Source organism: Grampus griseus (genome assembly GCF_964374135.1).
Source record: "Grampus griseus genome assembly, chromosome: 1".
In the NCBI taxonomy this organism is placed as follows: domain Eukaryota; kingdom Metazoa; phylum Chordata; class Mammalia; order Artiodactyla; family Delphinidae; genus Grampus; species Grampus griseus.
Window position 1 is genome coordinate 26,501,183 of NC_139017.1, and position 26,421 is coordinate 26,527,603.

At 36.8% G+C, this 26,421-nt stretch overlaps 1 protein-coding gene across 1 annotated transcript in view; it reads right to left on the reverse strand.

The window, feature by feature from the left end:
• CATSPERE (catsper channel auxiliary subunit epsilon) overlaps window positions 1-26,421 on the reverse strand; it is a gene marked incomplete at both ends in the record, with an annotated part of 243,645 nt that overhangs the window by 36,727 nt on the left and 180,497 nt on the right. The window contains 4 exons of the mRNA XM_082657660.1: window positions 20,690-20,769; window positions 20,838-20,871; window positions 21,271-21,321; window positions 23,398-23,450. Coding sequence (XP_082513786.1) covers window positions 20,690-20,769; window positions 20,838-20,871; window positions 21,271-21,321; window positions 23,398-23,450 — 218 coding nt within the window. The remainder of the gene's footprint in view (window positions 1-20,689; window positions 20,770-20,837; window positions 20,872-21,270; window positions 21,322-23,397; window positions 23,451-26,421) is intronic.

The window sequence follows — 26,421 nt, forward strand, 5'->3', positions numbered from 1 at the left end:
CAATGTACAAATGTTCCCTTCTCTCCACATCCTCACCAACATTTATTATTTGTAGACTTCCTGATGGTAGGCATTCTGACAGATGTAAGGTGGTATTTCATTGTGGCTTTGATTTGCATTTCTCTAATAATTAGCAATGTTGAGCATATTTTCATGTGCCTGTTTACCATCTGTATGTCTTCTTTGGAAAAATGTCTATTCAGATCTTCTGCCCAGTTTTTAATGTGGTTTGTTTTTTGGATATTGAGTTGTATGAATTGTTTATATATTTTGGATACTAACCCCTTATTGGTCATATCATTTGCAAATATTTTCTCCCATTCTGTAGGTTGTAGTTTTGTTTTGTCAGTGGTTTCCTTTGCTGTGCAAAAGCTTTTAAGTTTGAATTAGACCCCATATGTTTATTTTTGCTTTTGTTTCCTTTTCCTTAGGAGACATATCCAAAAAAATATTGCTACTATTCATGTCAAAGAGTGTTCTGCCTATGTTATCTTCTAGAATTTTTATGGTTCAGGTCGACATTTAGGTCTCTAATCCATTTTGATTTTATTGATGTATATGGTGTGAGGAAATGTTCTAATTTCATTCTTTTGCATGTAGCTGTCCAGTTTTCTCAGCACCACTTCTTGAAGAGACTGTCTTTTCTTCATTTGCTTGGCTCCTTTGTCATAGATTAATTGACCATAAGTGTGTGGGTTTATTTCTGGGCTCTCTATTCTGTTTCATTGACCTATATATCTGTTTTTGTGCCAGTACCATGCTGTTTTGATTACTATAGCTCTGTAGTATAGTGTGAAGTGAGGGAGTGTGATCCTTCTAGATTTGCTCATTTTTCTCAAGATTGCTTTGGCTATTATTCAGGGTCTTTTGTGGTTCCATATAAATTTTAGGGTGATTTGTTCTAGTTCTGTGAAAAATGTCATAGGTATTTTGACAGGGATTGCATTAAATATGTAGATTGCTTTGGGTAGTATGAATAGTATGAACATTTTAATATTACTTCTTCCAGTCCAAGAACACAGGATATCTTTCCATTTCTTTGTATCATCCTCAATTTCCTTCATCAATGTTTTATAGGTTTCAGAATATAGGTCTTTCACCTCCTTGGTTAAGTTTATTCCTAGGTATTTTATTCTCTTTGATATAATTTTAAACTTGATTGTTTCCTTGCTTTTTCTTTCTGATAGTTCATTATTAGTATATAGAAAAACAACAGATTTCTATATATTAATCTTGTACCCTGCAACTTCACTGAATTCATTAATTAGTTCTAATAGCTTTTTTTGGTGGAGACATTAGGATTTTCTACGTATAGTATCATGTCATCTGCAAATAGTAATAGTTTTATTTCTTCCAATTTGATGCTTTTTGTTTCTTTTCCTTGTCTGATTTTTATGGCTAGGACTTCCAATACCATGTTAAATAGAAATGTTGAGAGTAGGCATCTTTGCTTTGTTCCTGATTTTAGAGGAAAGGCTTTCATTGGGTGTGATGTTAGCTCTGGGTTTGTCATAAATGGCCTTCATTATTTTGAAATATGTTCCCCCTATACCCACTTTGATGAGAGTTTTTATCATGAATGGATGTTGAATTTTGTCAAATGCTTTCTCTGAGCCTATTGAGATGATTGTGTGACCTTTATCCTCCCTTTTGTTAATGTGGTGTTTCACATTGATTGATTTGTGAATACTGAACAAGTCTTGCATCCCTGGAATAAATCACATTTTATCATTTTATATATTGTTGAATTCATTTTGCTAATATTTTGTTGAGGATTTTTGCATCTAAATTCATCATAGATATTGGCCTGTAATTCTCTTTTTTGTGGTGTCTTTGTCTGGGGTGGTATCAGGGTAATTATGGCCATGAAGAATGAATTTGGGAGTGTTCCAATTTTTTGGAATAGTTTGAAAAGGATAGATATTAACCCTTCTTTGTGTGTTTGGTAGAATTCCCCTGTGAAGCTCTTCAGTCCTAGACTTTTGTTTCCTGGGAGTTTTTTTTAATTAAAAATTCAATTTCACTACTAGTGATAAGTTGGTTCAGATTGATTGTATATTTCTTCCTGATCCAATCATGGAAGGTTGTATGTTTCTACAAATTTGTCCATTTCTTCTAGGTTGTACAATTTGTTGGCATATAACTGTTCATAGTATTCTCTTATGATTTTTTGTATCTCTGTGATATTGGTTGTTGTTTCTTCTCCTTAATTCCTTATTTTATTTGGGTACTCTCTTTTCTTCTAGATGAACCTGGCTAAAGGTTCATTAATTTTGTTTATGTTTTCCAAAAACAAGCTCTTGCTTTTATTGATCTTTTCTATTTTTTCTTGGTCTCTATTTTATTTATTTTCTCTCTGATCTTTATTACTTTTTTACTTCTGCTTATTTTGGGCTTTGTTTGTTCCTCTTTTTCTAATTCCTTTAGGTGATAGGTTAGGTTGTTTATTTGAGATTTTTCTTATTTCTTGAGGTAGGCTTGTATTGCTATAAACTTCCCTCTTAGAACTGCTTTTGCTGCATCCCATAGATTTGGGAAAGTTGTGTTTCTATTTTCATTTGTCTCAAGTATTTTTTGATTTCCTCTTTGATTTTTTTCATTGACTTATTGGTTTTTTTAGTTGTGTGTTGTTTAGTCTCCATGTGTTTGTGCTTTTCCCGTTTTTCTTCCTGTGATTGATTTCTAGTTTCATACTGTTTTGGTCAGAAAAAAATGCTTGATATAATTTCTGTCCTTCTAAATTTGTTGAGACTTGTTTTTTGGCCTAGCATGTGATCTATTCTTGAGAACATTCCATGTGCAGTTGAATAGAATGTGTATTCTGCTGGTTTTGAATGGAATGTCCTGTAGATATCTATTAAGTCCAATTGGTATATTGTGTCATTTAAGACCACTGTTGCCTTATTGATTTTCTGTCTGGTGATTTGTCCATTGATGTAAGTGGGGTGTTAAAGTCCCCTACTCTTATTGTATTATTGGCAATTTCTCCCTTTATGTCTGTTAATATTTGCCTGATATATCTGGGTGCTCCTATATTAGGTGTATGTATGTTAACGAGTGTAACATTCTCTTCTTGTATTGATTCCTTTATCATTATATAATGCCTTTCTTTGTCTTTTATTATAGACCTTGTTTTAAAGTCTATTTTGTCTGATATGAGTATTGCTATCCCTGCTTTCTTGTTGTTTCCATTTGCATGAAGTATCTTTTACCATTCCATCATTTTCAGTTTGTGTGTGTCTTTAGTTCTGAAGTACATGTCTTATAAGCAGCATATAGATGGGTCTCGTTTTTTAATCCAATCAGCAACCTATGTCTTTTGATTAGTGCATTTAGTCCATTGACATTTAAAGTAGTTATTGATAGGTATGTATTAATGTGGTTTTGTTACTTGTTTTCTGGTTGTTTTGTAGTTCTTCTCTATTCTTTTAGTTTCTTCCCTTGTGATTTGATGATTGTCTTTAGTGGTATGTTTTTGTTCCTTTTTCTCTAGTTTCCGTGTATCTAGTATATGTTTCTGATTTGTGGTTGCCATGAGGTTCCAACATATTGACCTATAACTACATCTGTTTTAAACAGGTAGTGCTTTAAGTTCAAGCACAATCTAAAAGATCTACATTTTTTACTTCCTTCCACCACATTTTTGGTTTTGATGTCATATTTTGTATCTTCATGTTTATCCCTTTACTGATTATTGTAGTTATAGTTGATTTTACATTTTTTTGTTTTTTAATCTTCATACTAGCTTATTTCAGGGGTTGATCCTCAGCCTTTACTATATATTTGCCTTTACTATAGATTCTTCCTTTTTTCCCTTTCCTATAGATTCTTTCTTCTTGTTATAGCCTATTCTATTCCACTTAGAGAAGACTTTTTAACATTTCTTTTAGGGTAGATTTAGTATTAATGAACTTTTTTAGTTTTTGCTAGTCTGAGAAGTTCTTTATCTCTCCGTCAATTCTAAATAATAATCATGATGGGCAAAGTATCCTAGATTGAAGATTTTTCCCTTTCAGCACTTTGTATAGATCATGCCACTCTCTTCTGGCCTGCAAAGTTTCTGCAGAAATATCAGCTGATAGCCTTATGGGTGTTCCCTTGTATATGACTTTTTGTTTTTCTCTTGCTACCTTTAGAATTCTCTCTTTATTTTTAACCTTTGTTATTTTAATTATGATATGTCTCAGTCTGGGTCTGTTTGAGTTTATTTTGTTTGGGACCCTCTGTGCTTTCTGAACCTGGATATCTGTTTCCTTCTTCAGGTTTGGGAATTTTTCAGCCATATTTCATCAAATACATTTTCAACCCTCTTCTCTCTCTCTTCTCCTTCTGGGACCCTTATAATGTGCATGTGGATATGCTTGATGCTGTCTCAAAGATCCCTTAAAACTGTTCTAATTTTTTTTTTTCTTTTTGCTCTTCTGATTGGGTGATTTCTATTATTCTATCTTCCAGATCACTTATGCATTCTTCTTCTTCTTCTTTTTTTTTTTTACATGTTTATTGGAGTATAATTGCTTTACAATGGTGTGTTAGTTTCTGCTTTATAACAAAGTGAATCAGTTATACATATACATTTGTTCCCATATCTCTTCCCTCTTGCATCTCCCTCCCTCCCACCCTCCCTATCCCACCCATCTAGGTGGTCACAAAGCACCGAGTTGATCTCCCTGTGCTATGTGGCTGCTTCCCACTAGCTATCTATTTTACGTTTGGTAGTGTATATATGTCCATGCCACTCTCACTTTGTCACAGTTTACCCTTCCCCCTCCCCATATCCTCAAGTCCATTCTCTAGTAGGTCTGTGTCTTTATTCCCGTCTTACCCCTAGATTCTTCATGACATTTTTTGTTTTCTTAGATTCCATATATATGTGTTAGCATACGGTGTTTGTCTTTCTCTTTCTGACTTACTTCACTCTGTATGACAGACTCTAGGTCCATCCACCTCATTACAAATAACTCAATTTTGTTTCTTTTTATGGCTGAGTAATATTCCATTGTATATATGTGCCACATCTTCTTTATCCATTCATCCGATGATGGACACTTAGGTTGTTTCCATCTCCTGGCTATTGTAAATAGAGCTGAAATGAACATTTTGGTACATGACTCTTTTTGAATTTTGGTTTTCTCAGGGTATATGCCCAGTAGTGGGATTGCTGGGTCATATGGTAGTTCTATTTGTAGTTTTTTAAGGAACCTCCATACTGTTCTCCATAGTGGCTGAACCAATTCACATTCCCACCAGCAGTGCAAGAGTGTTCCCTTTTCTCCACACCCTCTCCAGCATTTATTGTTTGTAGATTTTTTGATGATGGCCATTCTGACTGGTGTGAGATGATATCTCATTGTAGTTTTGATTTGCATTTCTCTAATGATTAATGATGCTGAGCATTCTTTCATGTGTTTGTTGGCAATCTGTATATCTTCTTTGGAGAAATGTCTATTTAGGTCTTCTGCCCATTTTTGGATTGGGTTGTTTGTTTTCTTGACATTGAGCTGCATGAGCTCCTTGTAAATTTTGGAGATTAATCCCTTGTCAGTTGCTTCATTTGCAAATATTTTCTCCCATTCTGAGGGCTGTCTTTTGGTCTTGTTTATGGTTTCCTTTGCTGTGCAAAAGCTTTGAAGTTTCATTAGGTCCCATTTGTTTATTTTTGTTTTTATTTCCATTTCTCTAGGAGGTGGGTCAAAAAGGATCTTGCTGTGATTTATGTCATAGAGTGTTCTGCCTATGTTTTTCACATTCTTCTATATCACCTAGTCTGCTGTTCATTCCTTCTACTGTGCTTTTCATTTCAGTTATCATATTCTTCAGTTCTGACTGGTTCTTTTTCATATTCTAGTTCTTTGTTAAAACTCTCACTGTGTTCATCTATTCTTTTTCCTAATTCAGTTAGCATTCTTATTACTAATGCTTTGACTCTTTATCTGGTAAATTGTTTACCGCTTTTTCACTGGTTGTTTTTTCAGGGGTTTTCTGTTGCTCTTTCAATTGAAACAAATTCCTCTGTATTCTCATTTTGCTCAACTCTCTCTGTGTGTATGAAATTAGATGAAACAGTTACCTATTGCGGTCTTGAAGGGGTGTCCCTTTATGAGAGCATCCCTATACAGTGTGCATGTGCCCAGTGGCTTTGGTGGGAGAGCTGGATCTGAATTGAACACAAGTCCTATCTTTTCGCAGGGTGTATTGGCAACCATCACCTTGGTAGGAAGTGGGACTGGAGATGGTAGGGCCAGAGCCAGGTGTCAGCCAGGGCTTCTCCTCTGCTCTGTGACCATCACCACCCTATAAAGGGAGGGGTCGAGTCCCAAGTTGCTGAAGCAGAAGCCCTGAAGTTTGGGTCTGAGCTGGCTCTGTTCCCTTTAAGTGTGTGCTCTCCCGCCTCCCAGCACTGGAACCCTCATCCCAGAGGGAAGCAGTGCTGGAATAAGAGGGGCTGGCATGGATGCTTGGCATGTGTCAGGGTACAGGCTGTGGTGGTCTGGCTGGGGTCAGACACCTGGACTGCTTCCAGTGTAATGCCTGTGAAAGTGCCAGTAATGGCTGCCCCCACTCCACTCAGACACTGCTTTGAGTCCGAATCTCCTTTGTCCCTCACAGATGAGCCTCCCTTTGGCCTCTGCCATCCTAGCTAAGGTGTGGAATTGTGTCATGAAACAAGAAGGACTCAAGTGGTCATTTGGCTCAGGCTAGGATGTGTGCTGGGACGTCATGGGAAACCAGCCAGCCACCTGTGCAGTCTCAATCCACCCTCTCCAGCGTGCTTCAGGAGCAAGCAAGTGTGTGCTCCTCATGAGTGGAGTTCAGGCTTCCTACAGTCCTTCTGTTAGTCCTACTGGCCTTCCAACCAGCCAAGGGGGCTTGTCTTCACAGTGTTAGACCCAGGGCTCAGGCACCCAATAGGTGGTTTGAACTGCTCACTTCCTAGGGAGGATCTTCATCCATGTAACCTCCTTTCTCCTCTGAATCCCCTCCCAGGTTCACAGGTCCTGACCTGATCACTTTTCTTCCCTTCCTACCCAATTCTGCGTGGATCTTTCTGACAGCCTAAGTTGTATAGGAGTCTTTCTGCCAGTCTCCAGTTAGTTTTCAGTGAGAATTTTCCACATGTAGCTGTATTTTCAATGTGTTAATGGGGTGGGGGCAGAGGGAGAGTCCATGTCCTTTTACTCCACCATCTTGATCTCCTCTCATCAGACTTTTTTATCATGAAAAATATGCACAATGTAAAAATTAGCATTTTAACCATTTTTAAATATACAGTTCAGTGGCATTAAGCATAAAACTTCATTGTATGATCACGACCATCTGTCTACATAATCTTTTCATCTTGCAAAACTGAAATTCCAGTTAGCAGACATTTAATCCTGTCCAAAATGTCCATAATATATTTGGTCCATCCCAAAATGTCCTTCTTTGATATTTGCAGGACCATTTGCTCCTGTCCAAAATGTCCATAACACATTTGATCTATGCCAAAATGTTCTTTATATTTGGTCACATTTTGTCCTGTCCAAAACATCTATGGAGACATTTTGTCCACATCAAAAAGTCCTTGATATTTGGTCCTGTCAAAACTATTTAGCATAGACCAAATATTTTCATGAATATTTTGGACAGAACCACATTTCAAGAACTTTTTGGCATAGACCAAATATCTTTTGGATCAAATGTCTTATGGACATTTTAGACAGGATCAAATGTTCTGCAAGGGAAATTTCTTACCCATTAAATGATAACTTGCCATTCCTCTTATCCTACAGCCCCTGGAAAGCACCATTCTACTTTCTATGAATTAACAACTCTTGGTACCTCATGAAAGTGGAATCATACAGTATTTGTCCTTTGGTGACTGGCATTTTTCTTTTAGCATAATGTCTTTGAGATTCATGCATGTTGAGGCATGTGTAAGAATTGCCTTCTTTAAGGCTGAATAGTACTCCACTGTAGATATGTATCACATTTTGTTTATCTGTTTATCTGTCAATGGACACTTGGGTTGCTTCCACCTTTTGACTATTATGAATAATGCTGCTTAAGAATATGATGTACAAATATCTGTTCTAGTCCCTCCTTTCACTTCTTTTGGATATATAGCCAGAAGTGAAATTGCTAGATCATAGGATAATACTATGGTTAACTTAATAGTTAACTTGCTAGTTCTTTTATCCTTCAGCACTTAAAAATGCCATTCTATTGTTACCTGACCTCTACTGTTTCTTTTTTTTTAAAGATTTTTAATAAATTTTAATTTTATATTGGAGTATAGTTAATTTATAATGATTAATAATGGAGTATAGTTGATTAATGGAGTATAGTTGATTAATAATAAATTTTTATTTTATATTGGAGTATAGTTGATTAATAATGTTAGTTTCAGGTGTACAGCAAAGTGATCCAGTTATACATATACATGTATCTATTCTTTTTCATATTCTTTTCCCATTTATTTTATAACAGAATATTGAGCAGTGTTCCCTGTGCTATACAGTAGGCCCTTGTTGGTTATCTATTTTAAATATAGCAGTGTGTACATGTCAATCCCAAACTCCCAATCTATCCCTCCCCCTCCTCCACCCCTCCCCCTGGTAACCATAAGTTCATTCTCTAAGTCTGTAAGTCTGTTTCTGTTTTGTAATTAAGTTCATTTGTATAATTTTTTTTTTAGATTCCACATATAAGTGATGTCATACGATATTTTTCTTTCCCTGTCTGACTTATTTCACTTAGTATGATAATCTCCAGGTTCATCCATGTTGCTGCAAATGGCATTTCATTCTTTTTTTATGACAGAGTAATATTCCATTGTATATATGTACCACATCTTCTTTATCCATTCCTTCATTGATGGACATGTAGGTTGCTTCCATGTCCTGGTATTGTAAATACTGCTGCAATGAACATTGGGGTACATATATCTTTTCTAATTATGGTTTTCTCCAGATATATGCCCAGGAGTGGGACTGCTGGATGATATGGTAGCTCTATTTTTAGTTTTTTAAGGAACCTCCATAGTGTTCTCCACAGTGGCTGTACCAATTTACATTCCCATCAACAGTGTAGGAGGGCTCCCTTTTCTCCACACCCTCTCCACTATTTATTGTTTGTAGATTTTTTGATGATGGCCATTCTGACTGGTGTGAGGTGATATCTCATTGTAGTTTTGGTTTGCATTTCTCTAATGATTAGTGATGTTGAGCATCTTTTCATGTACCTCTTGCCCACCTGTATGTCTTCTTTGGAGAAATATCTATTTAGGTCTTCTGCCTATTTTTTGATTGGGTCATTTGTTTTATTGATATTCAGCCACATGAGCTCTTTGTAAATTTTGGAGACTAATCCCTTGTCGGTCACATCATTTACAAATATTTTCTCCTATTCTGTAGGTTGTCTTTTCACTTTGTTTATGGTTTCCTTTGTCATGTAGAAGCTTTTGAGTTTAATTACTGACCTCTACTATTTCTGGTGAAAAGTTTTCTGTAATTCTTTCTTTGTTCCCCTGAATGTAATGTATCATTTTTTCCCTTGTTTAGCTGCTTTAAGCATTTATCTTTAGCTTTCAGCATTTGTCTATGTTGTGCCTAGATGTGGTGTTTATTGAACTTCTGGGATCCATGGGCTAATATTTATCACCAACTTTGGATACATTTCAGTCAATATTTCTTCAAAAAATATTCTCCAATTCTATTTAAGTTAGATTGCTTGATATTGTTCCATAGGTCATTGAAGCACATAATTAAAAAAATTCTTTCCTGTTGTATAATTTGGATAATTTCTGTTGAACTATCTTTATTTTTACTAATCTTTTTATCTGCTTTGTCTAACTTCCTATTAAGCCTGTCCTATTAATTTTTATTTTTAAATTTCAGTTGCTGTATTTGCTTTTAGTCTAACATTCCAAACTGACTCTTTTTAAAATTTATTTATTTTTGGCTGCATTGGGTTTTCATTGTTGCACGTGGGTTTTCTCTAGTTGCGGCGAGCGGGAGCTACTCTTCATTGTGGTGCATGGTCTTCTCATTGTGGTGGCTTCTCTTCTTGTGGAGCACAGGCTCTAAGCATGTGGGCTTCAGTAGTTGTGGCTCATGGGCTCTAGAGTGAGGCTCAGTGGTTGTGGCACACAGGCTTAGTTGCTCCGCGGCATGTGGGATCTTCCCAGACCAGGGCTTGAACCTGTGTCCCCTGCATTGGCAAGCTGATTCTTAACTACTGTGCCACCAGGGAAGTCCCCAAATTGGCTCTTTTAAAAAAATAGTTAACATTTTTTTACTGAGATTCCCTATCTGTTCACCCATTCTCTACAATTTTCCTAAGAATCTTTTAACATATTTATACTTGCTGAATTAAAGTCCTTGTCTGCTAATGCCAGTCAGAGTCTGGGTCATCTGTAGTCTGCTACTACTAACACCATTTTATTGATTTGGGGTCATTTTCCTGAGTCTTTGGATGTCTAGTAATTTTTAATACTGTACTGTACTGAACATTTAAAACTATACATTGTTGACACTCTGGGTTTTGTTATTTTCCTCTAAAGAGTTTTGTTGTTATTGTTGTTTTTCTTCTTCTTCCTCCTCTTCCTCTTTTTCCTCTTCCTTCTCTCCTTCTCCTTCTTCTCCTTCTCCTTCTTCTTCTCTTTCTTCTTCTTCTGAAGATAAATAACTGGTGGATCTCCCTGACTCTGATGAAGATTAGTTTTAGGACTTGGAAAGCTTTACAGTGGTTTAGTTTTGCCTTTAACCCCAGGACAGAGCATTTTGTCTTTAGCTAACCATTTTGGTTTCAGAAGAAAGCCTAAGGTGTTTTCCAATACCCTCTAGGTTGGTGTGACTTTGTCCAGATTTGTCTCCCAGCATCAGGTAACTATTGAAATCTCTGCTTCCTTTCCTTACATATGCACAGTTCAAGAATTTGAGGAAAAAGTTTTCTATACTTTTATTGCTCCTCCTGCATGATGCTGTCCTTTCCAAGGTTTTTCACCTAAATTTATAGCTGTTTCACAGTCACATACTTCACTGTCTATCTCTTAAGTCCAGTAGATCTGTCATTTTCTGTTAAAGCCTGATTCTCACATACCCTGCCAAAAACTAGGAAGTGACTTCAGAGGACAGTCTTACTTAGAAATCTTTCCTTCTTTCAAGGATCATGTCTTTTGCAGTTTTTGCTCTCTAATGCTTCTAAAGAATTATTTATTACAGTTTGTCTAGAGCATATATAGTTGGTATTGGGCAGAGTGTATGTCAAATAAAACTACTTTGCCATTTCTAGAACTTCAATTCTGGAAGATATTTGACTGGATATTTTTAGCCCATTGTTTTTCTATATAAATTTTAGGACCTACTTGTTAAATTTTGCTGAAAACCCTGATGAAATTTTATTGGAATTTCATTTAAGTTATGGATAGATTAGAGAAGAACTGATACCTTTGTAATACTGAGTCTCTCTATCAAAACATGTGGTATAGTTTTTCAAGTATTATAGTCCTCTTCTATGTATTTAATAATATTTTATAAATTTTGCTATACAGATCTTGTACAACTTTTATTAAATCTATTCTACTTTATTTTATTTTTGCTATTGTGAATGGAATAATTTTTCTATTATACAGTTTACCCTCAAAAACAATGGGTTTAAACCGTGTGAGTGTGCTTATATGCAGATTTTTTTCAATAGTAAATACTACAGTACTACAAAATCTGTGGTAGGTTTAAATCCACAGATGTGGAACAGCAGTATGGAGGAACCACTTGTGTGGAGAGCCAACTATAAGTTATATGTGAATTTTATTATTTTTATTATTATTACTATTATTATTTATTATATGTACATGGAGGGCTGTTCAAGGGTCAACTATATATTCTAGTTAGCATTTACTGATGTATGGAGACATTTTAATTTATTGTATTTTGATCCTGAATTCCACTTGTTGAACGTTCTTCTAAGGTCTAACTGGATATTTCTCTCATAAATTACATATACCTGACTTCATTTAAAAATGCAATCTTAGAATTATTGTCTTTTAATATAGAGGTAAGTGCTTTAAAATTTTGGTCATTATTAATATATTTATATGTATTTCTACTATGTAACTTTTTCTTTTTACTAACTCTGTATTTTTTTCTCTTTTCATCTATAGCATTGCTCAATAGTTTAAGTTGGTCTAACTTCATTGCTACAACAATCCTCAAAATCTCAGTAAGTTAACACAATAAAGTTTATTCCTTACTCATTTTATGGTCCACTGTGGGTGGAATTAGATGAGGGGAGATGCTCTGCTCCACATAATCCTTTAGAAACCCAGACTTTTTTCCATTTAGTAGACCATAATGTTTCTGAGTCCTTTTTGGATTCTCCAAAACTGGCAGATGATAGAAGATAAAAAGAGATAGCTGGGAGGATTATGCAAAACTTAATTTTTTTTATGGGGGGCAGAGTCCAAGCCTGACTGGTCATGTGACACTTTGGTCCACATTCCACTGTGCAGTATTCAGGCATATGGCCCCACCTAACTGCAAAGCATGTTTAGAAACAGAGTCTAGGTGTGTGTCCTGGAGGAAAAGAAAACGGTATTTTGTATGTTCATTAAGTTTTCTTCTTATCAAGTTTTTTCAAAAATAACCCCACTTTGTTCTTTCTATTCTTCTTTTAGTGACTCTTCACTTTAAAAGTCTTGACCCCACGCCTAAACAATGCTAAGATTTCAGAATAATTTAACTCTAATCATCTTACTTCAATTCCACATGTTGAGTAGTATTATTTCATTTCCATCTTGTTTTCACATCCATCAAAGATATTATTCTTAAAATTTATTTCTACAGTTTATCTTTCTTTACTTTAACCAATAATTTCTTTCCTTATGATTGATTCCTCTACTTTGTTATTTTCCTTTTTGGGCTTATTTTTCTTCTTATTGAATAAAATCCTTCAGTAGTTTTTTGTTTTGTTTTTATTAAGGATTTTTAATGTAAACTCTTTATTTGCATAGGTATTTATTTCACCTTAACTCTCTAATAAAAGTTTATCTAGATTTACAATCTAAGATTAACATTCTTTTCCCTCAGATCAATGAAAATATCATTCTATTATTTTTGTCCTATTTTTGCTGATAAGAAATCTCTCAATATAAGTGGCAGTCTATTGTGGGTAATCTATCTTATCTGTATGGCAGCATATAAATATTTTCTCTTTTTCTTTTGTGTTCTATGATTTCATTTTGAGTTACTTAAGACTTTGTGTCAATTTTCACCCTGATGACTTAGCCCTTTAATAAATTATGGAAAGTTTTCACATTTTATTTGATTGAGTTTCACTTCCCTTTCCAACCCATTTCCTCTAATTTCTTCTTCTGGAGAAAACTATTAGGCACATGTTAGAAGAATTTGTCATTCTTTTCTCAATTTTTTCTTAACTTCTTTCTTATTTCTATATCTCCTTAACTATTTGTGCTGCATTCTGGTTGATTTCCATGTCTCTCTCTTTCTTTCTTTCTTTTTTTTTGTAACCGTCTCTTTACCCATATCTTTAGTGGTTTGTAATCATCTCTAAACTTTTGAATTTAATAGCTATGATTTTATATCTAGAATTTTTATCTTTTTAAAATATGCCTACTTTCTTTTCTTTCTTTCTTTTTTTTTTTTTTTTAGGCCACACTGTGTGGCATGCTGGATCTTAGTTCTCCAACCTGGGGTCAAACCCATGACCCTTGCATTGAGAGTGTGGAGTCTTAACTACTGTACTGCCAGGGAAGTCCCCCTACTTTCTTTTCGTAGTCATATTTTTTGTTATAGTTTGTTTTATTTGTCTTCCTTTTTCTTTATTTTTCTTTAACAATATTTTATGTATTGTTCAGATTGCTTCATTATTTTTAGTTTTGTTGGGCCTATCTTTCAATTTATTTTATCTTCTAACTCTCCCATTTCCTCATATGGTTGGTAAACATTTATTGACAATTCTTTGGTGGTGGTGATTTTTCCAGTGGGAGTCTTATGCACTGGATTTACTTTTTCAATTGCTTCTGTTGGAGCCTTAGGGATTTTATGGCTACGTGACATGTTTTTAAGCTTCTTTTTTCATCTATTGATTTTTATTACTATAGTCTTTTCCTGTGTATATACATTAAATTTAGATCCCTGTCCACATACAGCCTGAGGTTGACATTTAACATTCTTACAGGAGATATTTTTCCCACATTCATGCAGGTAAAACTTTCTTCCTTGTTTCTCTGGTCATTGAGTAGAATTTTCTAGTCTTCATATATCCTGGATTTATGAAAGACCTTCCTGGCCCCACAGAGGCTTTAAAACCCTATCTCCTAATTCCTACTTCCAGTATCCCAGATCAATATTCCTGGACTACAGTAGATCACCTGGAGCTGACTACTCTTAGAGTTCTCTCTTTACTTGTATCACCTAGAGATTGCTCTTTCTTTTTTTCAAGTTTGGCTATGCATAAACTATTTTGTTATGTTTTATCAAGGATTATGTGTGGATGGGGAGTGGTTCAAGTGAGCTCAGTCTGTTGCATTACCATATTCAGAATGACTGATTTTAAACTTTTCTTCCTTTATTAAAGAAAGCTCAACTGTAACATGTAAACTGTAAACTTGAATTGTAAACATGCTGATATCTTTTATCCTAAAAAAAGAAACCTCATGATTTTGTGTTTTACTCTATAGGTAAATTTCAACCAAAAGTTGAAAAAGTGTAGGCTACATTTTGCCCCTACATAAAAATCTTTGATTTTGCAAACGCCCTGCAATCTGACTTCTGTCTGTTCTCATCATTTCATAGAAACTACTCTTATAAAGTTCACTAATGCTATTCTAATGTCAAATCCAATGGACATTTTTGGTGATGGTTTAGTAGTCTCTCTGAATTTGACTCTTTTACTCATTTTTTCTTAAAAAATCCTATTGTGAGCTTCACTGGTGGCGCAGTTGTTGAGAGTCCTCCTGCTGACGCAGGGGACACGGGTTCGTGCCCCGGTCCGGGAAGATCCCACATGCCGTGGAGTGGCTGGGCCTGTGAGCCATGGCCGCTGAGCCTGCGCGTCCGGAGCCTGTGCTCCGCAACGGGAGAGGCCACAACAGTGAGAGGCCCGCGTACTGCTAAAAAAAAAAAAAAAAAAAAAATTCCTATTGTGGGGGGGGGGGAGGGTAAGCTGGGACAAAGAGAGAGTGGCATGGACATACATACGCTACCAAATATAAAATAGATAGCTAGTGGGAAGCAGCCGCATAGCACAGAGAGATCAGCTCGGTGCTTTGTGACCACCTAGAGGGGTGGGATAGGGAGGGTGGGAGGGAGGGAGACGCAAGAGGGAAGAGATATGGGGATATATGTATAGCTATAACTGATTCACTTGTTATAAAGCAGAAACTAACACACCGTTGCAAAGCAATTATACTCCAATAAAGATGTTAAAAAAAACCCCAGAAAACCAAAACAAAATAAATAAATAAATAAAAGACAAAGAAAAAAAATTCCTATTGTCTTTGCTTCCACAATTCCACATTATCTATGTTGTCCTTGTGTTTCTCTGAATGTTTTTTTCTGGCTCTTATTTCTAGACTTTTTTTTCCTCTCACCATGTTTGAATATTGTTTTTTTTTGTTTGTTTTTTAGTAGCGTAAATCTTTGGCTCATAACTCTTATTTTCCATATTACGGTTAAAATGAAACAAAACTTTTGATACTTCCTTTTATGTGGAGGGAGCTCAATGAGTATAACATTCTTGGTCTATCTTTGCTCTTCTATTCACTTTGCCCCTTGGGAAGTGGGTTGACTTAAATGATTGATAACTTAGAAAAGAATAAGCTGGGCATGCTTGGCTTAGCTTCACATTTTTCTTCTTATGAGTGAATTTCTTGTAGGATAACATGTTCTTTTCTCATTTGTTATACGTTTAAAGTGCCTCCAAGATGAGAGACCAACAGTGGATCAACAATATGTGTGACTGGGGAGATGATTCTTTTTAACCCTTTTAGGTATAGTATTAGTGGTGTAGTATCAGGAAGTTCACTTTCTGCAAATGTAAGCTACATCTGTCAATATATACTTTTTGTCAGTAAAAAGTGATGAGTAATAACATTCTTCTTCTGACCCATATTATTCAACTCACTCAGGATTTGGTCAGGGAAGAGGGGTACAATTGGACCTCCTATGTACCCCAACAATTCTTTATGATCACCCACAACAATTCTTAATATCACAAAATTTTTATTGACTTCCAAATATATCTCTAGCTCAGACAGTTTACGTCAACTTCAGATGCTTCAGTTTAACATTTTATTGCACATCTCCTTCTGGATGTCACACAGACTCAAATTCAAAATGTCTAAAAATCAACTAGTCATCTTCCCCTGTAAGCATACCCTTTATTCTCTATTTTATATTACAATTGATGGTATTAAACTTTGTCCAGTTTAGGGAAGCCATAGACATAAAATTCATGAGTTCATTCAGCAAATATTTATTGATTGCTTACTATATGCTAGTCAGTGATCTAGGTGCTGGAGGATATAGCAGTGAACTAACTAAATAAAAAGCTCTTCTCTATGGAACTTCCATTATAGTAGAGGAGAAAAGACAATACACAAGTTAAATAAGTAATTTGTTAGCTGGTAATAAATACCATGAACAGAAAAGACAGGTGAGGAGTGAAGGTGGTGCAGAGGCAGCTTATAATTTTAAACATGACAGTCAGCATAAGTCTCTTTAAGAAAATGACATTTGGGCAAAGACTTGAAGGAAGTGAGAGAACAAACTAAGTGAACATCTGGGGAAAGAGCATTGCAGGCACAGCAAGCAGCAGGTACAATGGCCCTGAGGTGGGAATCTGCTTGGCTTACCTGAGGGACAATAAGGAGGCCAAGTGAGTAGAATGGAGTAAGTGAGGTGAAGCTCATCAGGAGAAAGGTAACAGGGACAGCAGATCACATAGAGCTTTGTAAATCAGAGTAACGACTTGGCTTTTACTCAGTGATTATACATTTTGAGCTTAGGAGTGATGTGCTCTAACCATTTTAAATGATTCACTGTTGCTGCTATAGAGATGCAAGGGTGGAAGCAGGGAGACCAACAGAAAGGCTATTTTAATAATCCAGGCAAGTAGTGATGGCTTGGATCAGGGTGTTAGCAGTTCAAGTGGTGACAAATAGTCAGATTCTGTAGGTATCTTGAAGATAGAGCCAATAGGATTTACTGATGTATTGAATGAAAGATATAAAAGGAAGAGTGGCTGGGGTGATTCCAAAGTTTGACCCAAACAGCCAGAAGGATAGGGTTGATATCAGTTGAAATGAGGAATGCTATTGATGGAGCAGATTTTGAGGGTAAGATCAGGAGTTCAGTTTTGAACAGGTTGTTTGATATATCTAGGCAATATCTAAGTAGAAAAGTGATTTATGTATTCAACATCTATGTGGATTTATGGGTCTGGAGTTCAAGAGTTTTGCAGACACTGTTAGTGCTCACCAAATAACCCTGTGCCTGTTTACATTTTCTAGCCCACCTTGGAGTTAGATTAGGGCTGTGGCATTAGGTTCCAGATAATTGGATGTGGGTGGAAATGATGTAAACCACTTCTAGGCCCAACCCTTTAAGATATCGCAGGAAATCCTCTAGTCTTTTTTTTTTTTTTTCCAGTTTTCCCCTTTCATAGTGGTAGTCTAGGAGGCCGTGTCAAGATGATGTAGGTACGAAATATGTCAGACTATGACATGAAAAAGGTTAAGCACAGAGATGCCAGGGTTTTTTACTGCAGCATAGCCTAGCCGTATTTGACTAATACAATGGAGGATATTCAGGCTGAAGATACAGTTTTGGGGTTTATCAATATATTGAGACATTCGAGTCCCTGAGACTGGATGGCATTACTGAAAGAGAAAGTTGAAGTGGAGAAAAGAAAAGAAAGCTTTGAGCCTTGGGGCATTCCAACATTAAGAAGTCATGGAGAAAAGGAGAAACTAAGAAATTAAGGAGGAGCTATCAGTGAGGTAGCAGGAAAAGTAGGAAAATGTGATATCCTGGAAACCCAATAAGGAAAATATTTCAAGTAGGAGGAAATAATCAACTGTCAATTCTTGTTAATGAGATCAAGTAAGATGAGACCTGAGAATTGACCACTAAGTTTAGCAATACGGAGGCCAAGGCTGTTGGTCACATTGGCTAGCAGTGCCAATGGAGTGGTGGGGGTAAAATCCTGACTGAGAAAGATTTGGGAGAGGATAGGAGAAGAGCTGGTGACAGTGAGTATAGTAGCGAGAGGGGTAGTGGGGTCAAGAGAGGGTTTTTGTTTTGGTTTAGGTTTTGGTTTTGGTGACGGAAAGAATTGCATATTTGTATGATGATCCAGTAGACAGGGTAAAGTTGATGATGCAGGAGAAAGAGGGGGCAATTTCAGGAACAGTGGTTTTAATTAGGAAAGGGTGTAGGTATCCAGTTCACAAATGGAGGGACAGGCCTTAGATACCCATATACTTTATCTATGGTGACAGGAAGACAGACAGAGTTAATGGGCACAGATGCTTGAAGATGGATAGATAACAGTAGTAGAAGTTTGCAGAAAATCTCTCCTGATTGATATTACCTTTGACTCATTCATCTTCCTCATTCTCTCTTTCCCTCATCACTCACATCTATCAATTATCAAGCCCTGCCTGTCACTATGAGTAATTTTCTCATAAGTGATTCCTCTTTTTTGTCTTTGTTGCTATCTCAGTCATTTGTTTTTTTTTTCCTCCCTGGACTACCAGTACAGTTTACTACCTGGTCTCCTTACTTAGACATGTTTCCCTGAAATTCATCTTCTATACTTCTTCCAGAGAGAACTAGCTAAAGCAAATATTTAATCATGCCACTCTACCATAAGAATGGATAGAAAGTCTTCCATGAGCTGGACTCTACCTAGCTAGTTTCCCAGCCTTTTCTACTGATACATGATGCCTCACTATGTGCTCTGATAACATTATACCAGTTGAACTATGAAATTTCTTCCTCTAACTATCATTTTTGCTTGAAAGGCTTACTCACTGGAGTTCCCTTTTACCTTCCCCACTTCTCCTTCTCTTCTCTGCCTTCAGCTAGATATTCGTTATAATTTAAGACTCAGTGACTCAGCTCAAATGCTCTGGGAACACTTTCCAGAGCCCCTCTCCCTTTTATAGCTGAGTTGGATTCTTTTCTTTTCAGTTTCAATACCAACCACCCATGTCATTTCTTTCTATTGTTCCATTTAGCATATCAGTTCATATCTAATTTATCAGACTCTTGAGCTCTTGAGAGCAGAAATTCTGGGTTAGTCATTTTTGAATTCCCAGTACCTAGCACAGTAATTGGTGCAAAGTAGGTGTTTAATAATGATGATATGAACTGAAGAGTGCACTTCTCTGAGAGAGAACATTGAGATTTTTTTTACCACTGGAGGATTAGGCACTAGATAAAACAAACAAAAAAAACAAAGAAAAAAACTAGGTCTCAGCAGGGGAAGGAGTGCCTAGGGTGCCCAAGAAAAGAAGTGGCATGATTAGATGTCTAGAAGATTGAAACTAAAGAAGATAGCAGATTAGCCTGATTGCTCAGAGAACCCATGACAGAGGGATTGTAGGAGGGTAACATAAGAGGGTTAGGGCAGAGCACAGAATCTTAGAACTGTCATAGATGAGAAGTGGGGGGCAGTACGTGCTGGCAGAGGCCTTCTGGATTCCAACAGGGAAAGCTCTGATGGCAAAACTAAATTGGAGTGCCTGATTCATTACTTCACACCTACACACCCTAAGAGATCTCAGAAGCTGTCTTCAGCCTGAGGGCCCCAAAAGCTGAAAGCATTGACTAAAATTTTGATGTTTTGCTCATAGGAATTTCACTTCCAGTAATTTATCCTCATGGCAGTAATTATCCTCTGCCATGAGGATAAATTTACTGGACAAATTTACTGGATAAATTATCCAGTAATTTATCCTCATGGCATATCTGGACTAATGTCCATACATTTATATAAATGGATATTCACCACAATTTTGTTTATAATAGCAAAAAAAAAAATAGAAACCTAGGTCACTTGTCTCATATTTTTCTATATTTTTAATTTTGTAACAAGTTTTGTAACTTTTTTATAATCATAAATCTAGAATAAAGTCAGAGAAGCAAGCAAACTAGCACAAAATCACTTGGAAAAGCCTTCCTTGTAGCATTTTATTCATTTTTTTTATGAAACATTATTTATAAAAATTAAGTTAGAGATAATATTTTTGAAATCTCCCCACGTACTATTCCTTATTAGTAATCTAGTTTCTCTCTTTGCGAGCATTCAGTTATTATTGGCACATGGAAAGAAAAGTCATATGTCACCAGGGGGAGATAGTTCCTATAACAGGGAGGGGCGCTGAAGGTTGGGGAGAGATTTAGAGAGGATAAAGCAGGGGTTAGGAGACTGTCTGCATCCATGAGAGGAGTCTCAGCTCTCTTACCTACTTATGTCTCAACTTCTAAATTGTAATCTCCCTCAACATGCAGGGACCATGGACCATCCAATTTTCCATAACTAGTACTGAAAACCTAGTGTTGCATATATTTGGGTGCTCAAAAATATTTATTATTAAATGCATGATTAATTAGGCTTCTTTTCATACTTTTATTTTGAAACTTTCAAACTAAGTTAAAATTTTTAGTGAGAATATACTTACAGTTGAACCACAGGGTGAAACTTTTCTCTGAAATCAATTCTCAGTGGGCAGCCATATTTTTCCCAATTATATTTTACTCTCTGGAAAAGGAAAAATGCTTTAGTTATTTTCTATATTTGGCTGATTGACAAAATTATAGTTTTCTTACCAAGTGTTTAGATGGTCGATCCCTCAGATATGACCTGTAAAAAGACACTTTCATTACTTAGAATCTTTCCTCTTCTCAAACTTAAAAATTAAAACCACTACTTTGTTTGGGTAAAGAGGTATCACAAAAGTCAAACAGATAACGATAATTACAAAATACTCCTAAAATATGTGGAGATTAAACAACATACTTCTAAATAACACACGGATCAAAGACAAAATCTGAAGAGAAGTTAGAAAATATGTTCAACTAAATGAAAATACAACTTATCAAAATTTGTGAGGTGCAGCAAAATCAGTGCCTAGAGGTAAATTTATAGCAATAAATGTATATATCAGAAAAGACTGATGATAATAGGAATAAATACTGATTCTAAATTATTGATACTACATTAATATAAAACTCAATGTTTATGTTAAAAAATACTTCTTACTTTTCAATGATGTAAAAAAAATCATGCTGAAGGCATTCTTTTTTATCAAATCTACAAAAAATAAAACATAATGAAGTTGTAATATCATCATTCCTTACTTACTAGCACAAACATTTAATCATTTAACTCAGTGATTCTTGAACTCGAAAGTGTCACAGAATCATCACTTATTGAATTAGAATCTTTGGGGTTGGTGTGTAGTCCTAGCATTTCTATTTTTAAAACTCAGCTTCACAAATGTTTCTGAATGTACCAGAATTTGAAATATACTGATTTATCTCTTATATTTGATACATGTGAAAATTTGTAGAAAATCCATCAAAGTAAAGACAAATTTCTTTGGACTGTTTCATTCTTAATAATTTTTTAAAACACAGAGTTCTAATTGCTACTAGAGACTCAGTTGCACAGGTAAGGATCTATTTTAAGAATTCACATAATTTCTAGTTAGGGTTTATGCAGACATAAGGCTATCATGGTCTATAAAATGATAGAGTTTTTAGTAAGTTAAATTATTCATTTGACCATTTTTGCTGGCTGCTTCCAGTGTGACTCGGAAGGAACCCCAGTCACTGCTGTGTTTATATAGATATTGGAAGACTAGGACCACCTCCCACCCTGAATTCAAATTAGACCCCAAGAGATGCCCTCCTTCAGTGACAACTCTCCTGTCAGAAGTATCATTGGCCCCATAGGTATCCTTTGCTGATTGTGAAAACTTAGACCAACCACAACCTGAATCCAAGAAATTAGGGTCATTTTTAGAGTTCCAGAGCAGTGGGTCATTGACTGAGAGATCTGGAAAGAGGTCCTGAAATCTGTGTTTTCAGACATGCTCTCCAGGTGATTCTGGCGAGCAACCTAGTTTGACAATTGCTCTCTAAACCTTCCCAGAAACAGATTGATTCAAGCTGTTTTGCATCTCACTGAAGAAGGAAATCTTCATGCAATGATACTGCATGCAGGGGTACTGGGAATTGATTTTGGTAACATGTTGCTTAGAGCAGTTATTCTCAAATTTTAATGGCCCTACTAATCTTGGAAATTTTGTTAAAACAGAGGTTCTGACTCAGCAGGTACGAGGTGAGGCCTGAGATTCTGCATTTCTAATAAGTTCCCAGGTGATGCCACTGCTGGTCCATAGTTTATACTCTAAGGAGCAAGGATGTAGACCATCCCAGAAATAAGATGCTATAGGCTGTTTAATTCCGTTAGCCTTTGTGTTTTCTGGAAAAGGACTTACGGGAAATGCAAATTCCTTGCTGAATGAGATGGGAATATTTAATTATCTGTCCGGCAACTGATTTTAACAATTTACTACTCAAAAGCTTATTAGAATGACAGATGAATAGACCTTTGTTTTGGATGAGAGCAAGCCACTTCATAAATAGATTCAGATAAGAGTCAATGTTACCCCACCCTCACCCTAACCACAGGAAATGAATTTCAATACATTTTTGTCTCCATTATACATTCCACCTCAGTTAAACAGATTTGTGTATGCTGACCTTTATTCTCTCCCATGCAGAAGAAAGAGCTGTGGATGACACAAGTTCCAGTGTGCTTCATTGTGAACCATAGTAAAAATCAATAAAAGTCACACCTTGGGATTCTCTGAAGGAAACACTTGTGGTTCTGTTAGGTTTGCTCTAAAAAACTTTCTCATGGAAAAAGGTGCAGGAAACTGAGGCTTCTCTCTTGTGGTTACAAGCAGTTCTCTGACAGAAATGAAATTATAACTGGTTTGAGTAGGATGGACAACAGAGGTAAGTTTTTCTCCCTCTCATTTCTCTGGAAATGAGTTGTACACTGAAGAGCTGAGGGAGGTAATGCAAAGGATGGAAACTGGCTTATGAAAAGGGAAGGTAGAGAAAAATGCTGGTAATGGAGATAGAGGTTAAGTCTGTCTGATCCAAATGTAATATTTGAATATGATTCAAATGTAATATTTGACTTGGCAAAAAAGTTCAAACAAGTCAGGTTTGGACAAATTATCAACTTATAATGAATGGATTTCATATGGACATGTCAGTCATTGGGCTAATATTATTGCTAGTAATTACCGTATAGTTCACCATTCGTTTTTAAACATAAAGAATAAGACAAGTCAAATGCAAATATACTTGCCCTTTAACAGCAATGAATTTATTAGCATCACAGCCAACAGATATTTGGAACACCTAAAGTAAAGTAATTTAGGTGATGAGTTTAGTGGTTCTAATTCACATGATCTAGAATATTACTACAGCTAAAAGCAATTACATTTTAGATTTGAAATAACCTTTTAAATGTAGAGTTTTGTTATACTGCTCTGTGCTGTTTTCCTCCTTCTTCGATCACTTTTTTCTTTCTTTGCTTCCTTTCACCTTTACTGCTCACAAGGCCCAAAGGTTGGGTCTCTGCTTTCTTACTTCGATGTGATCGCTCACTACTACCTCTGCAACCATGACTATCAACTCTGTAGTTCCAGCTTGCACCTGACTCACATGGCAGGTTTCTGTAATAGTGAGTGGGCCAAAAAATTCGTCCAGGTTTTTCCGTAAGATGTTATGGAAACACGAATTTGACTTCTTTTTAGAGTCAGGGTCCTGGTTCTTCCTCAACTGGGATAAGCTACCTATATTTCTACCTGGCTCCAGGACACCTTACTCACTACTGTCTACCCTGCCCACCTCTCCAACCCCCACTCCAGGCTTTCTAATTGGGATTTAGATACTTGCCTTCTGTTTTAAACATGTCCTGTATGTTGCATATTTCCACAAGGCAAATCTAAAAACACCCTTGGGGATCAGGAGGCTGGGGTTAGAGAATGATGTCCAGCCAAGCTTGATGGATTTAAAGAATTGCACCTGCTAAGCCAGGAGCTTTCAGTCTTCATTTGAAAGGCATGCTCCACAGCAGGAGTTCATGGATTTTATTTCTTGAAGTATCTGACCTCACCCATAGGACCTGATTTGTTCTCTCAACAACTCTACCCACAGTCCTTGCTGTCCATCATTATTAAATCTTTTCCCATCAAATGTGTTTAGAAACATGTGTCTGCCCTTTATCTTTACTAAATTATCCATATATGGTACATGGTTGGCTGAGGTCCTCAAGTTTTTCATAGTTAGGACACGCCATCACTTGATGATCTTATTTGTAACATCTCTTCTTTTATGGGTCTTAGTTCACAGAAATCATTCCTAGTCTCAGAATTAACAACCATGACTCAGATTAAAATACATGAGTTGACCTGCAGGTGGCTCTGGAACAGGAGCATGGGTACAGAATGTGGGAAGTATGAATAAGACTGTTTTGTAGGGTACCCACTGCTGGAGGGCTGACACATTTTCCTTGGGACAGGAAACTTAACAGAGAAATTCTGACATATAGCCCAAATGAAAACAATGAATGTAGTAGTTTTCTTTATTTAATGTTATTCTCTTAAGTACAGAGACAGGCAAAACTGTTTCTGCCTTAGCTCAGAATCAGACACAGCGTATTCCCTCGAACTGGACAGAACAACTGAACTGAGACAGGAATTCTAAAGGCCTTCAACACAGAAATGTTGGTAGACAATATATTAGACAGAGTGTAGTCATCTGTCCCTGGGAAACTTCATCTTGGAAGGAATTACTAACACCCTCTGAGGACTGGTTTACTAGGGTGGCCTCATTGCATTCTGGTTCTTGGTGTACAGTTAAAAAACTGAGATGCAGCCCTGTTGGTGCTGTCAGTTCTATTTGCTGCTCTGCTGCAGGCTATGAAGACTAAGTAACAAAGACAGCAGGCTCATGTTCAAATGGCTCAGTCCATGGTCCAGTTGGTCCAGCAGGTTTAACAAGGGCTTAACTTCATCCAACTAGAGAAGAAGTCTGTGGGCCCTCTGTCTATAATATTTATCCGGGAGGCCGATGACTTGCTTACCAGTGGGGATAGGAGCACAAAGAAGGGTCCCTGTGATTGAGAGCATACCTTGTAGTTGTGTACAGGTTTTTATTTTCTTGGCTAGCTAGAGGACCTACCTCCACAAGGCCACATTTTCCTGTTGCCAAAGGGCTATGGCATAGTCCATTATCTTCTACTATATGGCATACTCTCCATTCTATTTCAGTGGGTGGGTCAATACAAACTACCTGAAATGGGCACAGATGGTGGCTGGATTTGAACGGTCCATGTCTTGGGGTGTGCCAAGGAAGAAACCAGTGATATTAGATAATTACTCTGTGACAGGTATCATTCTGGGAATTTTACACAAATAATCTTATTTAATACTCTCAACAAAGTAGATAACTACTGTGAGATGGATATTATATTTCCCCTTTTACGAATGAGGCAGCTGAGACTGAGTGTTTAGGAGCTTCTTGAAGCCAGTAGGTGGTAGAGCTTGGATTTGAACTCAGGTTAGGTTAACATGCTTTTGTAATGCCTGGGCTGGGCAGGATAGGGTGAATGAGGATCCCTAACAAATCTATAAATTAGACAGGAAAAAGATGGAGGAAACCACGGTGCTTCAGGAAGGCATCTTATATGGAATACGGTAGAGCAGTCGAGGAGCTGAAGATAGAAAATGCAGACCAAGTCTGAGGCAGGAACTCGCTAGGTTGCTGTTCTTTTTTGCCTCCTCAGCAGAATTAAGCTGGGTAGGCAGCATGGTGGATAAACAGGGGGAGTGGTCAGTATGTACCTGCAGGCAATTTCCTGGGGAAGCAGTGTGTGTCAGCAGTGCTCAAGGATGGATCACGTTTGCCTCAGTTCAAGGCTCCCTTTAAATTCATGGAACCTTGGGACTTCCCTGGTGGTCCAGTGGCTAAGACTACGTGCTCCCAATGTAGGGGGCCTGGGTTTGGTCTCTGGTCAGGGAACTAGATCCCACATGTTGCAACTAAGTGTTCCCATGCCGCAACTGAAAAGATCCCACATGCAATGAAGATCCTGCACGCATCGATGAAGATCCTGTGTGTTGCAACTGAGACCTGGTGCAGCCAAATAAATACATTTAAATTCATGGAACCTTTCCCTGGTAGGAAGAGGTTCTTGGTGCTGGGGTCCTGAAGAGCAGGGACTATGTCTCATTTAACTTTGAATTCTTCATGTAGGTATTCCCCATTGTGCTATGCCTGATATATAGTGGGCGCTCAATATATGTTTATTGATTATTAGTTGGAA